Source organism: Clinocottus analis, unplaced genomic scaffold (genome assembly GCF_023055335.1).
Source record: "Clinocottus analis isolate CAN_PGR_092001 unplaced genomic scaffold, fCliAna1.0.p SCAF_15, whole genome shotgun sequence".
Taxonomy (NCBI): Eukaryota; Metazoa; Chordata; class Actinopteri; order Perciformes; family Cottidae; genus Clinocottus; species Clinocottus analis.
Genome location: NW_027175876.1, coordinates 2,088,907 through 2,105,377, shown reverse-complemented (window position 1 = coordinate 2,105,377; position 16,471 = coordinate 2,088,907). Strand labels below are relative to the sequence as shown.

The 16,471-nt window shown below is 44.7% G+C and overlaps 1 protein-coding gene across 2 annotated transcripts in view; it reads left to right on the top strand.

Moving 5' to 3' along the window:
- The window catches only part of LOC137786034 (MAM domain-containing glycosylphosphatidylinositol anchor protein 2-like), a 166,902-nt gene that overhangs the window by 43,226 nt on the left and 107,205 nt on the right, over nucleotides 1-16,471 (top strand). For both annotated transcript variants that reach the window (XM_068577639.1, XM_068577638.1), the window contains exon 2: nucleotides 13,152-13,291. In XM_068577639.1, the coding sequence (XP_068433740.1) occupies nucleotides 13,152-13,291 (140 nt within the window). The remainder of the gene's footprint in view (nucleotides 1-13,151; nucleotides 13,292-16,471) is intronic.

Here is a 16,471-nt window from a genome sequence, read left to right as displayed (position 1 = left end):
CCTTCCTCTCTCTCTTTCTCTCTTCCTTTCCCCCCTCTCCCTCTCTCTTGCTTTCTCTCTCCTTCTCCCTCTCTCTTTCTCTTCCCCCTCTCTCTCTCTTCCCCTTTCTCTCTTCCTCTCTCTCTCTCTCTTACACTTCTCCCTCTCTCTTTCTCTTCCCCCTCTCTCTCTCTTCCCCTTTCTCTCTTCCTCTCTCTCTCTCTCTTCCACTTCTCCTCTCTCTTCCTCTTCCTCTCTCTCCCACTCCCCTCACCCCTCTCTCCTCCCTCTCTTCCCCCCCCCTCGCTCTCTCTCTCCATCCCTCCCTCCCCCTCTCTCTCTTCCTCTCCCCCCCCCCCCCTCTCCTCCATGCTGAAGTCAATCAGTGAAGGTAAACATCTTGTTCACACTAATTGACATTCAGACAAACCGGGACAAATATATTGAATATGAACGCCGTCTTAATTGGTGTGAATTACTCGACTCGTAAGAGCCGCGCATTTGCTAAATTAAATCAGGTGTATTATTGTCATAATGCAACTGATTGAGACACAATCCAGTTGAACGGTCCATTCAGGGATTAAATGTGTTTGATGGAAGAGGGGGCAAGCGCTTCAGATTGTAAGATTATACTCTAAAAGATCTTTAATGTTTAGAGAAATCGCAGCGAGGAGAACTTCTGGAACAATACTAATATAATGATTAGTATTGTTGTTCCATCAATTCATTCGTCTATTGGTGTATTCGGAGGTGGAAAACCCATTCAAATTCACACACAAAATGCATGCCATCATATTTAAGCGTCCCGCCCCGGGCCGGTCTTTTGATTGGTTCCCGCTAACCCAGTTTATGACCTGCTCAAGAGCATCTCAGAAATGTTTTTTTTTTTTTTTCTGGGAGGGCAGAGTGTGACTCATCACTTTGCCCGCCCACGTTTCCTCAGCCCCGTCTAGAGCTAATGATGTTAGAGGAGTGGTGGCGAGCCCATTTCCCACCTCCAGGCTACAGCCGCTGATATGAAACCCTTCTGCTCGCATTACAGTATGCAACGTGTTATTACTTCAATATGGAGAACACTTAAATAACATTTAAAAAAATGTATCCCAACCCAACACTCTTTTAAAAGAGCTCCGCTCCCAAAGCTTTTTATTTGTTATTTGGGTCGACAACTTGTCCACGATATGATTTGCAAAACAAAGGTTTGATTCTCACGTACACAACAAACATTTGATGAATACGCGTAAAGCAAATGTGCTGTGAATAAATGAGATTTAGAAATGATTAAAGGATCCTCATCGTGTGTCATGCACCTACAGTACAGTCTTTTAGCTGAGGGCATGTTCTCGATTTGACATACTTTCATAAATTCACTTTTTAAAGGCCGTTGCACATGATGCACACTCGTGTGTTGTACATCAAAATGTGCAGAACAATCTCAGCTCTCTATATAATCTGTACTCTTGTCCTACGGCACAAGTGTGAGGAGATAACATGGCCTCTGAAGCCGAACAATTGACGCTTGATTTTTGAAATTCGTCAATTTTTTGCTTTGATAAAAATACTGCAGCACATCTGCAGACAGCGGTGTTGACTTTAGAGTACAGTGTGTGTGTGATTAACCTTTCATTACCCCCCTGTTTTCTTCTTGCAAAGCTGTGGGCCTGCGCGGGGTTAACGGTGATCATATGTAGTGTGCTGCTGTTTACACGGCGTCTCCTCCCACCGGTCACACCCGGCTGATGGGCGGCGCAGCTTAACGTCTCACATCAGACAGAACGGGGGTCTTATCCGTCTCGTCAGGTTTAACCACCTTTTTCTTTTTTTTTTTTACATTTCCCGCACGTTGTGTGGTGAGTAAAGTACCCGAGGTAACGGGGAAACACACTATGAAAGACGTTCCTTGAATATAAGATCAAGAGGTCCGTTCTAGTGAAAAAGCTTTAATGGATTGGCACTTCAGGTTGTGAGTAGTTAGAGTGAGACGGCACTCGATGGCGGCTTTAAGTGATGGTTCAATACTGAATTTAGTCATTTTGACCTAAATTTATACACTTATAGTTTTGAACCTTGTGTTATATTTTTATTTCATTGTCTAAAATGCCGCATAAGATAATCCTTTATTAGTCCCGCAGTGGGGAAATTGCAGGATTACAGCAGCAGGAGACGCATAGTAAAATAAGAAAGAAGTAATATAAATAAACAGTAAAATAAAACAGGATAAAAGGATTTTATGCACGGACAGAATGCAAAAATGTATGATAAAAGTATTTATATTGCACCAGTAATTAAAGGGACCAAAGTGATTGAAGTGTTTTTGTAGTTTACTGCAACAACATAGATAGTTTATTTCCATAATTGCAATTAAAATCTCAAATGCATTCATGTCAGTCGTGAAAGAATAGTTTTACTGTCCTTTTTTTAAATTCTTCTTTCTCTTAATCTCCGTCTCTGCTTCTTTCACATCCTTCTTTAAGTTCTTCTGTCAGTGTATACGAGCTAACTTACTTATATTTTTTCACCCAAAACGTAGAAAATCCTCCTAATGGGGCTTTAGGCGCCGCTATTCATCGTTCTGCTGAGCTGTATTTAACGTCACGTGGAATAAGCACCCTTCAGTTAACAAGACGAGCTGGAGAAAAAAAAAAAAAAAATCAAATTCATTAAATCTCAAAAACTCTCACACCCAAATTAATTTGCACACGACTGCAACAGTTTTGCAGTTTGTGATTTAACAGTAATGTGTCTCGCCAGTTGGTTTCCCCTTTTTTTTTCTTTCTTTTCTCTCCTGGTGAAGTGCTGCGTTGCAGCTAACCTGAAACTAAACGGGCATTTCCGAGGTCGGATGTAGGAAGACCCGCAGCCCTCGTCTTTTCCAAGAGCGGGAGATCTCTAAAAAGCCATTTCCTGCCCGGCTTTAGAATAATGAGGTGTTGGAGGACTTAGCCGCCGCGCACCTCTTCCCAATGGAAAAGTTATGGACTGTGTACACACACACAGACACACACACACTCTCTCAAAGACATGGACGTATGCCCCCTGGAGGTGTTACGGATAGCTGCATCCTGCAAAGCCAGCCAGCAGGCAGCACAGTCCGCCTCCCCCCTCCTGCACTGTGGGCTTTTTTTTTTTTTGTTTTTTTTTGGATAGGACCATCAGTTCACTCTGGATTTTGCTGCAGCCAATCACCAGACAGCTTCTTGGCGCGGGCGCCTCCAAATCTTCAGAGGTTCGCCAGATACTCTATCCTCCGTGAGCTCCGGCTGGCTGGCTCGCCGCTGCTAGCCCAACCGCTAAAAAAAAAAAAAAAAGAAAGCCGGTTGCCTCGCGACGTCCGCCAATCGTGTGAGTGTTGGCCAGACTGGTGGGTGCCTATCGACAGAGAACCCGCCGCACGTTGGCGGCCAATCTGGACGTTATCCTTCCCTACAGATGTCCGATTAGTGTTGTTTAGGGAAATCAAAAGTGCCACAACAGGGCCCGCCGTGCCAAGCGTGGCAGCGTGAATGAGCAGACCGGTAGAACGGGAGAGGAGGGGGGAATAAAACCACCCCACAAAAGGCTGACTCCACCGTAGCACCGCGACGCTCCGTCAGTGGGTGTTGTGCATTGTTTGGTAGGCAGAGTGTCGTTTCGCACCTCTGCCCGGTGACATTTTCCTTCTTTTCCTTACGTTAGCATGAGCCAGCAGGGCCCCGCTTTAACTGTGAAGGTCTTTTCTTTAATGAGGTTCTAAATTTACCAGCATGTACTCGTAAAGGCCTGCAGGTTTACTCCTCGTAAACCTGCGCCGGCGAGCGAGGACGTGTTCAATGATCTCTGGTCACGGTCACTTTAATGGGCTTATAACACATGTCTGCGCCTTAAACCGACATAAGCGTTAGATCAGATGAGAGCACAGAGGCTTTCGGACTACTCGAGCCGGGAAAAAACGCAGTCAGCGTTTTTTTTTCTCATGTTGCAGCGCTCATCACAAAAAAAAAAGCGCTAACTGCCCCTGACATCTCTGCCCGTTGCAGTGGTAAATAAGCAATTTACAATCAAGCGGACTTAACGTTTCCTGTTCTTTTCCTGCTTTTACGACGCACTTTGAGGCAAAACTCTTTGTAGACGCACACATTTTTTTTTCCCTGCGCAGCATTCGATTGTTCTAACTTTGATGTGCGACGCTCTGAAAAGAAGATGCTAGTTCGATGCAGAGGATGTTTTAAATTATACTCTTAGAACTCTTCTATTCATTACTCTGTATGATTATAGCGGGAAAAGCACAAGGATCATGTCTAATACGCACCATTTTCACAGGAGACAAACAGTATCCTTATTGTTTTTGGCAGTGCTGGTGGTTGAACTGAATATTATTCAATGAAAAACCATAAATATTTCTTTCTATTCTTGGAGGAATTGTGTTTCAAAGACTTGTGTGTTTCCTGGCGGTGCTGAGGAGCCCTACGAATGCAAACTGTCTGATGACTGAACATAAATGATAAGGCTTGATGTTGGCTTGAGGCTTGCCATCAACATAACTTGATAACAGGCAACACAACAACACAACAACACAATCTTTATCCCCTAACTATCATTACATGAAATCTAATTATTTTCTCTCATCATTAATAATGCATTGTTTAGTATTCAGAATGTTAGAAAGGAGAAAAAAAAGAGTGTGAATTGTCACAACTTGCAAATTGCTTGTTTTGTCTGCGTAACTATTTGTCATCGCAAATGGAAAACAGCAAAAATTCAAATTTAGGAGCTGGAAACAGTAAATGTTTGGCTTTATTTTTGTTGCCTGATTATCAAATCTGTTGCTGATTAATTTCCTGTTAAATGACAAAAAATATTGTGTAGTACAACTAATTCCAATTTTTGGGGGAATTATATCTTTAAAAGTCCTGGTTTAGCTTTCAAAGGAACCCGGGAACAGTAATAATAATACATTTTATTTGTAATGCACTTTGTTTCTCCGATACCTAGTCAAACAAATAAACATAGTTAAAACTATAATAAAAAAGAAATAGCTGATTATGAGTTAACACAAAGTTAAAAACACTTCCTGAATAAAAAGGTTTTCAAAAGCAGTGAAAGCAAGATGGAGGATTTAATACATTGCCTGATATATATGTACATACACATATTTGCTGAGGTACAATAAGCCTTCAGTGTTACTCAGGGACGTGTGTGCGTGTTTGGTTGGTTTGATGCCTCCATTGTGTGGAGGCAGCAGCTGATTTCTTCTTTTTTTTCCCCCCCTGCATTGCAACCGCTGAACGCTTCAGCACCACGGACAGCGACATCACCGCATCACACGCCAGACGCACCGAGTGCGTCCGGCGCTCTGCGCCGTTACCCTTTGTTTCCCCGCCGCGTCGGGTCTGCTGCAGAACCCAGCGACGCATCAGATGGAAGCCGGCGCTCGTTTGTGTCATTTCCTCAAGATGGTTTGCATGACATAAAGCTCGCGTGAACATAATGGATGCAGCTGTATGCAGTCAAGCTCCATAACACCCCCCCCCCCCCCCCCCCGCTGTAGAGCGCCGTAATGTGGGAGCAAAGAGGAATGTGTCCTCTAAATCTCCCCACCTTCACCTCCACAGTCCTCTCTCTTCCCTCTCTCTCTCTTCCCTCTCTCTCTCCGTCTCAGCAGGGCTTTGGCAGGTTCACACTGGCCTACTTTTAGCGTACCAAGGTGTGTGTGTGTGTGTGTGTGTGTGTGCAGTAGTATGTGTTTGCATGACTGTGTGTGTGTGTGTGTGTGCGTTTGCTATAAATAGCGCCTCCGAGCGCCACAGCTGTGCACGGTGTTGTGTTGTGCTCTTTCGGCGCCGAGCGGTCGGACAAACGACCCGGCCGGCCGCGTTAATGAGCTCTGTCGACTACACAGCTTCCAGTCTGCCCCTTTGTGCCGCGACGACAAGACGACCTGACGTCGCTCCGCATCGTGATAACGACCTCTTTTGTGTCTCTCTGTTTCTGCTGCGCTGGACAGACATGTCGGGTTTTCCTGTGATGCTGCAGTCTCGTATGAACTTGTGTGTGTGTGTGTGTGTGTTTGTGGAGGGGGGGGGTATTTTTCCGCTCACCACAGTCCACACGCTGTGATAGATCTGTGCTGATAGAGCGAAGCCGGATGTACACAGACTCTCATTTACACTAACGGTGCGGGCCGAGGAGTGCATGCGAGTGCATTACAGTGTGTAATCAATACGCTCTGACAAGCCCTGATGGAACAATATGCATGTGCTGCTGCTGCTGCTGCTTCACCATTTCCAGCTCCTCCACACATGGATGACCTCATGGATGAGCTGCTTCTCTGCTATACAGGAGGGAGGAGGGCCGGGTGTAGCGCGAGCTCACGCTGTGCAAAGTGTGCAGAACAATTCATTTATTGTGTGACATCTTTGGCCGTGGACCATGTTGAGGGATTCTCAAGGTTGCAAATACCTTTACATCAATTGTTAACCATGACACGGGTAACGTTGGGATTTAATATAGATGGTTCTGCTCAGCCGGGGTGCAGAAGGGGAAAGAACATATCGATCTAGTTCTCCACTGTTTCTAGTACATTGTTTAGGTTGAGTCCCTCCATTCATATCAACCTTGTTTCCAGCAGCAAATTTCATAAAATGTGAACCAGCTGGTGAACAAAGAGCATTTAGCTACTAAAAAGTCAGACATGTCCCTTGAGCTTCATCTTAAAGAAGAATAGAGGAATATCTACATCCTACTGTCACATGTTGTGTTTACATCGTGCTCCACTGCCTCCAGGTGGCCAGATATTGCCAATTTAAAGATGTTTTAACACCACAGAGGAGTGTTTGCTGCAGCATTAAAAGCTTCAAAACTTTTGAAGGAAGAAATAACACAAGATTCTTCTTACCCCCCCCCCCCCACTAAAAAAAAAGCTAAATTCATCAGCAGCGTGTCGCGGCTAACGCTGGCAAACTTTGGCTATCTACCGTGTAAACGACATTACTGAGCTAATGTGCTTCCTGCTTCATGACTCCTCCGTACTTTGGCTAACATCCCGTTTCCTACGACATCTCAGTGAGTCAGAGCGGAGGAACGGCCTGCCAGCTGTTATGCTGTTTATAATGATTTGATTAGGCGGCGATGTGTATGAAGGTTGTGTGTGTGTGTGTGTGTGTGTGTGTCTTGTGTTAACGGCGATGGCCTGGAACAGAAGTCTGCTGGAAGGGTCAAACAGCTTAAACGCGTGTTCGTTATCGCTCCTCAAAAAAGACAGCTCGCATGTAAAAGCATTATAGTTCGGCTAACAACTCGTCATTTTTGCAATATCTAATACGTCTGTGTTGTCCTTCTTTGAGCAGCTCAATGAAGCTTATTTTGGCGTTATCTCAGAGTTTTTGTGTTGGCATTGTGCGGCTTTATCGTACAGCTGAAATTAACTTTCCCCCCCGAAGTCCCTTTTTTTTTATAAGCAACCAGAAGTTTTCTTTGCAGTGCTCCTGGCGCAGAATCGATAATGAGCTTGGTGTGATAACAAAAACAATTATTTCTTTCTTTAAAGTTGTAACGCTATGCATATTGCATGTCCTTTATCCCCCCCGCCTCCTTCTGTTACTCACTATCTGGCTCTCCCGTTCTGAGAAGGTGATTACGGAGCCAGAAAACTAGCAGGCGATGGTTAGTGGTCCTGCGGGGTTGGTCTGAGCACATTAAGCCCACAGCGACAACGAGTCCCAGCTGTTGGCTTTTTTTATTTATTTATTTTTTTCTCCTTTCCACATTCATTTGTTTGTCAAATTTAGAGCCTCCACTATTGCCAAGAACCCCCCCCCCCCCCCCCCCCCCACCTCCTCTGCCACTCAGGCACTCCAGAACCGTGGTGACAAGGCCGCTTTTAGCCAAATCCAATTTAATCTCCATTGGCGGTAGTGGATAAAGCCGTCTCAATTTCCCCCAACTGAGGCCAAGGAAGGCTAGTCACTCCGGTGGGAGCTGCACATTCAACGCACGCACAATGCACACACACACACACGCACACGCACACACACACGCATGCATGCAGACTGAAGATGAAGAGAGGGAGAGAGCACTAAAGGCATAATTGTATGTGCAGAGTCTCTCGTTTTCCTCCCCTCTTCTACCTTTTCTCTCCACGTAGTGTGTTTCTGCAGAGAGGTGGGGGGGGGGGGGGGGGGGGGCGTGATGATGTCACTGTTATGCAAATGAGATAATAAAATGAAAAAGAGAGGCACATCTGAGACTCCAGCTCCTAGCCTGCAGCTCATCTGCTTCCTTTTTTTCCCTTTTTAAAAAACCTCCACCACGAAAAAAATTGAGTTATCAGGAAGCTGTGTGTAGGTCTGTGTGTGTGTATGTGTGGGGGTGTGTGTGTGTGTGTGCGTGTGTGTGTGGGGGTGTGTGAGCCTGCAGATGGTTGGGCGGGAGGGGGAGTGCAGGGTGATGACACTACAGCCGCCTGAAATACACATTTATGCAAATGTCATAATTTAACCCCACAGGTTCGTGACAACATTTGCTCGACATTTTGCAACAACGCCGCTTCATCACGAGCGCGTGTGGAGCAAACAAACCGGTGGTTTCAGAATAACTCTGCATTGGTTTGACTGTGAGGATCCACTCAATATTTAGCATTGATTTTTTTTTTTCTTCTTTTCTTCCTGCACTGTTTTGCATTTCTCACATCAGTTGGAGTGGCAGATGCCAATTCCCCGACCGGCAGCGGAAAAAAATGAACAGCAAAATAAGTGTCTAATGTGCCATCAGTTAACCCTTGACCCTTAACACATGACCACTCTTCTGACTTATTGTACTTTTGCTCCGGAGTGATGAGAAGAAGGTGCTTTAGGAAAGTTAACTACTGATTATTTGGCCTTAAACATGAACGTGTAACAATGAGCAGACTGCTGGGAGTTTATTTACTTTTCTCTCCTTTTTAGTACATTAACACGAGAACACTAGTGTTAAAAATAGTAACACTGTCACTAACGTCTGGTATATTTCACCTGGTATAATAAAATATTTAATTATCAAAATATATTAAAATACAACAATTCAAGGCAAATTTAAGTATTTCTCTTTTCTTTTACCTGATAGAACTTTCATAAAATAACAAAAAGGGATCATGGGGGGACCTTAAAAAAAAGGCTAAATTTGGTGACAAATGAAGGAATTGTCAATAAAACATGATTAAAAAAATTATTAATGGAGTTATGATTGTAGCAGAGAGACACGCCTACCTACAATAAGACACGCCTACCTACAATAAGACACGCCTACCTACAATAAGACACCTTGCTTCACTAAGACACGCCCGCCTACAATAAGACACGCCTACCTACAATAAGACACGCCCACATTCAATAACGTCAGTGAGCAGCATGAAGCTACACAAGGACCAACACAACTCAACGTGAGTGTTTTAGGGTTAAACGTGAACTTGTAACACGAGTTAAAGGACGTCTGCGACTCCAAACACAAGTTTGAGCAGATCGCTGGGAGTTGATTTACTTTTCTTTCCTACTTTAAAGTACATTAAGCGGATTATCCGTCTGTGTTTTTTAGCCTGACGGCACCCTGTGGCGGTGTGGAGCCGTGTTCTGAAGAGTGTGTTTGTATTGTGTAAGCGCACAAGGATGGAAATTGGCCCATTATACGTCGTGTCATGGTGCCGATTGAACGTCGAAGCCCCGAGAACCGATCCGCAGAAGAACAATGCCGGCAAGCAGACGTCGATTTCAATTTCAAATGGATGTAAACATAACCTTTGTTTGTTTTCCAGAAAACTCCACATGGTTCCTTTTAAGTAGAATTCACTCAAAGCGGTTTGTGTAGTGGTTTCTACTTTCATGTGTGTAAACGATCCGAATACCCTTCCACCGCTCAGGAAAAATATCTATTTTATGTGAAGTCAAATGAATATGTCGCATTGTAAAAACGTAATGCTTGTAATGAGTTAAAAAGCTGTCAGTGTAACAAGTGATAATTGGCTTTCTGGTAGGATTTCTAGTAATAAGACGTAATATGTCGGCCTTTAAAGATAAAGGCTGGATAAACTCATGTTTATCTGTATTTCCCTGCTATTAGGAAGTGTTATTTATCACAATAAGCCTGCAATGCAGTACTTTTTCTTCAATAAATTTAGCATTTTCTAAAGAAAACACTCGCTGAAATGTCACCTAACACATTATCGTGACTTTTAATAAGTGTTGTAAGATATTTTGACTAACAATTACACAAATATACTTTACACAGAACAAAGGCAGCTCATGTATAAATGACTCACTGAGCTGTGCGTTCATATTGACCCACAAACAGACGGACCAATCGGACGACATCCTCCACCCAGTGCATGAAACACAACCCTAATCTCCGTAATCAGCTCGTATGTGACGTCGTTCAGACGTTCGAGGCTCCGGTGCGTTCGAAGCTTTGTCCGTCACCCATATCTCCTCCACCAGGACGTCTTTTTTTTATCTCCGACCTGTCGGCACGTTGACGTCTCCACTTTGTGCGACGCGACCAAGTCCCGGCGCATTAACGTCTGATTCTCCATCGCTGTAGAAAACCCCACTTTGAGCGGTTCCCGCCGGCATCAAGCGGGCTTCCATCAGAGCTAAACAAACAGAAAACGACGTCGTAATGACGGTGATTGCGGCTCGTGCTTTGGGGCCAAGTGAGCCGAGGTCTTAGCTCGACTCGGATACGGGCGACTCCGACGACTTTACGGCGCTCATTACGTATGCTTAAAGAGATTGTTATTTGCCTCCGTCGCTGTGAGCTTAGTGTTGTCTGCATAAACAACAAGTGTGTGTGTGTTTGTGTGTGGCAGTTAAAGATCATTAATTACGAGTGTTTCCCTACTTTCCTCCGGGGCTGATGGCACGCTGCGGAGATACTGGCTCGTTGGAGTAAATGGCATTAGCACTTTGTTCGGTCGAGGGCCCCGGGGCCTTGTTTCCGAGCCCCTTTTTTTTGTTTTTGTTTCAAGTGGCAGCCTTGCGTGAAGCTCCCTTACAACCGAGCCTATTTCTCAGGCCCTTATCCCCCCCTCACCCTCTTTGGAGTTCACCACCAGTGTATTCATCTCTGAATGGAGAGAGGGAGGAGGAGGAGGAGGAGGAAAGAGCGAGACTAGTCCGACGCATAGCCGGTTAGCATTCGTATCAGCGTTCATCAATCTGCACCAGGCGCTAAAGCTGAACGGGCGGTTAGCGGGTTAGCCGTTTAGCACGTGGCTAAGGAGACACTCTGGCTGAGACTCCCCATGCAGCGGTGGAAGGGGGAGGAGCCAACACAGGAAGCGGCGCCTCCGACATGATGAAAGGCTCGCTGCAGTCAGGAGCTCATTGGGATATTTTCTTTTTTTTAGCTTGATTTTCTGGTCCTTTTTTTTTTTTTTTCACCAATTCGTAGTTCTCCTCCTCATCATATCCCGTATCCGCTCTCTAAATCATCTCGTCCCAAAACCTCTCCACTAATCATGTAAGCTGAAGAGGAATAAACGCTCAACAGACTGTCGGTTACATGCGACTGCGCTTTCACGGCTTGGTGGAACAGAGAGGTTTTGTTTTAGGCCCCTTCACCCGAGACGACTCGTTTTCTCTCTTCTGTTTTTAACCCCCGCCGCTTGCGCCCCAGTGCATGTTGGGTTGTGGAGTGATTGCAATGTCCTTGCAACGTCTCACAAGGGTCAGCTAACAGGGAGCGCGGTGACCACAGCGCGTCTTTCTGCCCTCATCGTAGTTATTATCGGCCATATCGCAGGTTCTGGCCTTTTTTGCGATCCATAATTGTATTACATAAGCACAATTATGCGCTCAAATAAATGTGCCGAATGACAAGTTCTGTCCTAAATTAAGAGATTCGCTTATTTAAATTCAGCTCGCCCGCTCTCCAAATGTTCTAATGACAGTTAGTTGAGAATATAATATGTTGATATTGAAATCGTATATTAAAATGATACTGAAGTAATTTACTTAAAAGACGATAAAAGTTTTTGAGTCACGACTGATTGATTTGAGAGAATGCTCTTCTTTTTTTTTATCATGTACATGTGCAGGGTTTTGTAATGAAAGCCTTCTGCCGTGTAATTAAACCGGGTTGTAAATCCGTCCTGATATCTCCCCGCGGGGGGGAGGAAGAGGGGAGGAAGAGGAGAGGGAACGGGAGAAATGTCTTGTTTTGTGGCCGGCTTATCAATCGTTCACAGTTGGTCATCAACTTGACACTGCATTTGAATTATTGCTGATTACACGGGGTAATTTGGTTGAAATGCAAAGTGAGTGTCACTTTGCATCAGAGCGGAGTGACACTCACTACTGATTGGTTACTGCCTCTGTCACAACTACTGGATCGGTTTCCTCCAAAGTCTAATCAAGATGGCCGACGTTCAGCCGTGAAAAGGTCTGGAAGGGGTGTCGAGGGTCACAAGGTCAAATATTGAATAAAAATGAAGGATAAATTAAATCAAATTACAATAAAAAAAAACAATGTGTGGGTTTTCTCATAATGAGAAAACTGCTGAAGAAGTTGGACTCGGACTGATTGGCAGAGTGTTAGAATACCTCTCTATCAATCTGAGTGGTTTGATAATAATAAAAAGAATCTAATATATTGAGACCCAATCAAAATGCTCGGGCACGTGTAGCGGCTGTGGCTCAGAAGTAGAGCGGGTCGTCTTCTAATCTGCATTAATTGTACATTATTTAGTCCATCGAGCTGTGTACTTACATTAGTTTGTGGTGCCAACTAATATCATGGTTTTGTAAAATATATAGGACGGGATAATGACAGTAAAAATGTTTAATCTTTGATCGTACAATACAAAAAAGAAGCACCTCATGAGTATGGCTCCTAATAAAACACTGTCATGCTTGAGGTCTCAGTATTTAAATGGAGTATTGTACAGTTTCTAATGGTTTTGTGATACATTTCTAGTATCGGTGAGACTTTTTGATGACATGAACTCCCACAACGTCCATCCAATAAAAGCTAAGCAGGCAGAGCTTCATGAAGTAGCCTCCCTCGACTTTGTACTTTGATGTTCCAGCGCTATGTGAGAAGCTAGAGCAAATTGAATGCTGTAAATCTAGAAAATGCAGCACGACACAATCTGTCGTGCTGAAGCGCTCCTTCTCCTCAGAGGTGACCATCACGCCTAACTCTCTTCGCTCTCTTCCCTCCCGCAGCGCCTCCGTCCGTCCGCATCATACACTCGGGGCACGCCTGCAACGTGGAGGAGGAGAGGCACACGGAGAGGGTCTACACCATCCGGGAGGGGGAGACCCTGGAGCTCAGCTGCCTGGTGACGGGGCATCCTCGACCTCAGGTGAGGACGAGCCTCCATGTACCCATACATGGGTCTGTACCTCTTGATCGTATGAACCCCAAATGAGTTCCCTTGCGTGTGTTATTTCATATCTTTTTTTTTTCCAGAATTTTTTTTTTTTTTGTTGTTGAAAATTTTTTGTTGAAATTTATTTTTGAAATTTTTGTTGAAATTTTTTGTCAAAATGTTTTGTGAATTTTTTGGGGTGGAAAAAATCTGCAATTTTTTATTTTTATTTTTATTTTTTTTTGAAAATTTTGTTGAAACATTTTAAACTTTTATAACATCCAGCATGATTATGAGCAAGATTTCCCAAAAATCCCTCCTCAAGCAGTCCCTTAGTTTTTCCAATCCACGGTTCAGGGCCTTAACAACGTCCCACATACTAATAACACACCTCTCTGGAAAGGTTAGGACCTGAGGGATCCGAATCCGCAGCAAAAAATCCTGCTAAACAAAGCTTTGACATATTGGGAAGTTGTTTTATTCAAGAAAAACATGTCGTTCGGTTCAAAAAATAGAAAAGTTACTTGTTTTATGGGAAAACGTTGGATTATTGCACGCTACGGCTTTAAATCTTTAGGACTAATGGGGTTTATAAGGACATGGCTTACTTTGTAGGATTACATTTAACAGTTACTTTAATGTTTACTAATAAGAGTTACAGAATTGTTTTCTCGTAAATCGGGCACTGGGGCTTCACAGGTGACAACACGTTAACCGATGACTCGCGCTCACCTTCCTTTCTTTTAATATTGGAGCCGAGTCGAGCGGCTCACCTGCTACCCGCAGCTGAAGAGTTCAGTCCTTCAATTATGGATGGTGGAAGGTGCTTTGCGCACCTGCAGGATGAGAATGAAAGCTTCCACGTCTAATTAGAATGCAGAAAACAAAGCAGCCCGAACATCTGCCAAAACAAAAAGGGTAACGGAGGGAAAGCAGGCCGCGGCGAGGAGACGCTCGGGTCCCCGACATCTGAGAGAGCGCTTTTTTTCTCTTCCCCTCCTCAAGTTCTTTTATTTACTGTTGAGATCTTTGATACAAATAAAAAAAATCCACTTTTTTTCTGACGAAAATGGGCCGTTAGTTTGTTCTCGTTGTGCCGTCTAGTTTTCCCTTTCTCTCACCTCCCTCCCCCCCAAAAAAGGGATGTTTCCCAAAAGGTAAGACACAAGATTTCATCTACTCGCTTGGAACCAAATACCAGCTAACACGGGTATAAATGTCAGCGCCGCCACAAATGACCTGACCATCACATTTTGTTCTCGCATTAATCCGAACAGGATTTTGCACACACTAACCTTTCCAACATTTATCCAATGTTGTTTCCAATTTGCTTGATAACCAAAGAAATGGAGCCGGAGAATCCAGCAACCGTCTCCGGAGCTCATTTACATTAATTAATACAATCCCCCTTTTGATCGATGGACGGGGGCCTTTTGTTTGTACACCCCTCCTCCCCCCCTTTCCCCCCCGCCGGATGCCAGAGCAGAAGAGCATATTGATTTTTATATTTCAATTGAAAAGGTGAGGCCTCTTAAATTAGCGAAGCCGTTCAGGCACGCCGTTCATCTCCCCTGGTTGTCGGGGGACGACAACTTCGCACTCATCATCTCTGTCTTTTCCCCCTTAATTAGAATTTCTGAGAAGCAGAGCAGCGCGAGGGGGGAGGAGGGGTGAGGCAGTGTGTGGGTGAGGGGAGGGTGAGATCAAAAGCCCTGCGCGGCTGTGGCACGGAGAGGCAGGATTCTCCTTTCAAACCGAGTCATTATGAGACTCGCGCGGTTCCCCCGGCTCGGCGTGTGCCTCGGCTGTGTCTCCCCGGACTATGGGATGTGTCAGCACCCCCTCCGCCCTCCGCCCTCCACCCTCCACCCTCAGGTGGTGTCATGGGACCGCGCACTCATCCATCCTGAGCGGTTTCCCCCCCCGGAAAGCAGGCGAGGTTATCTTGGGTGGCGTCGGACCCGCGGCTCTGCTTTTTTTTTTTTTCTCGTGACGCCGGTCGGAGAACACGAGAGGTTTCTCGACCTCGTCGAAGGAAAAAAACACGCCGACGAGTTAATAACCGCCCGTCTCTTCATTCCAGTTAAATATTCATTCTCCGGCCTTTCTTCGCCCCCCAAAGTTCTACATTTAATTGAGTTGAGTTTCATCGTTCGAGAGCAAATGTGGGGGTGAAGAAAAAAAAGAGAAAAAAGTAATCAGTGCTCTTTTGCAAAAGGTTATAGTCTTTTACTTTGTCCGGCCATGATTAATGACATGGACACATGTTTGGTTTTGCCTTTGGCGGGAACGTTTTAACAGTATAAACAAGTGTGTGTGTGTGTGTGTCTCTCTATTTTTTTGTTGTAAGTCACACACAACATGCTCTCTGTGCAGCCACATCGCCCTAGAAGAAGCAAAAATTATTTTTATTTCTTGTAAACTGCCTCAAAGCTCATTTTAAAAGATGTATTATTAGCTGAGATGTTACTGACGCTTTTCTTCCTCTGAAAAAGTGAGACCGGATGTCCAGGGAATATGAATTAGCTCAAACGCACATTTAAACGTAACATTTAAGGACTGATGTAAGCTCAACTCAGCCAAGACATGTGAAGCGTGAGCCGTTTAACTGTTTCTACCGACCACTTTGAATTTGACCTCGTCACCAAATCATGAAACATATTGGTTGGAGCACGATGTAGCACATGTCCGCTGCTGTCGCTGCACCCAGCGGCTCAGCAGAGACCTTTAATGAAGAGACGTCTATATTTAATAGAGTCTGTGACGCAGACACACGGTGCAACAAAAAAAAAAAAAGAGCCAAAAGACTCCACGGTGGAGGGGAGGAGGGGCTCTTTGCACTGCTCCCATGCGTCTAGGATCTGGGTTGAGTACAGAAAATGCCACGCGTGATGAACAGTAAAAGATTCTGGGCCCTGTAAGCCCCTCCCCCTCGCCCCTAGAGACGCCTAAGATTGATGGGAAAGCAGTTTCTCTGGCCTGCGAAATCGTTTTCAGTTTTGTTTTTCTTAAACAACTTCCATACCGACAATAACTTAAACCACTCCATCTGCGCCATGATATCACAGGGGGCCGAGGCGCACTGCTGCATCACTGTAAATGGCTTCAATTAGTTCTGCATTAGCAAATCAGAAAATTGCTTTCTCCATCATTACTGTCCAGATTTGCGTCCAC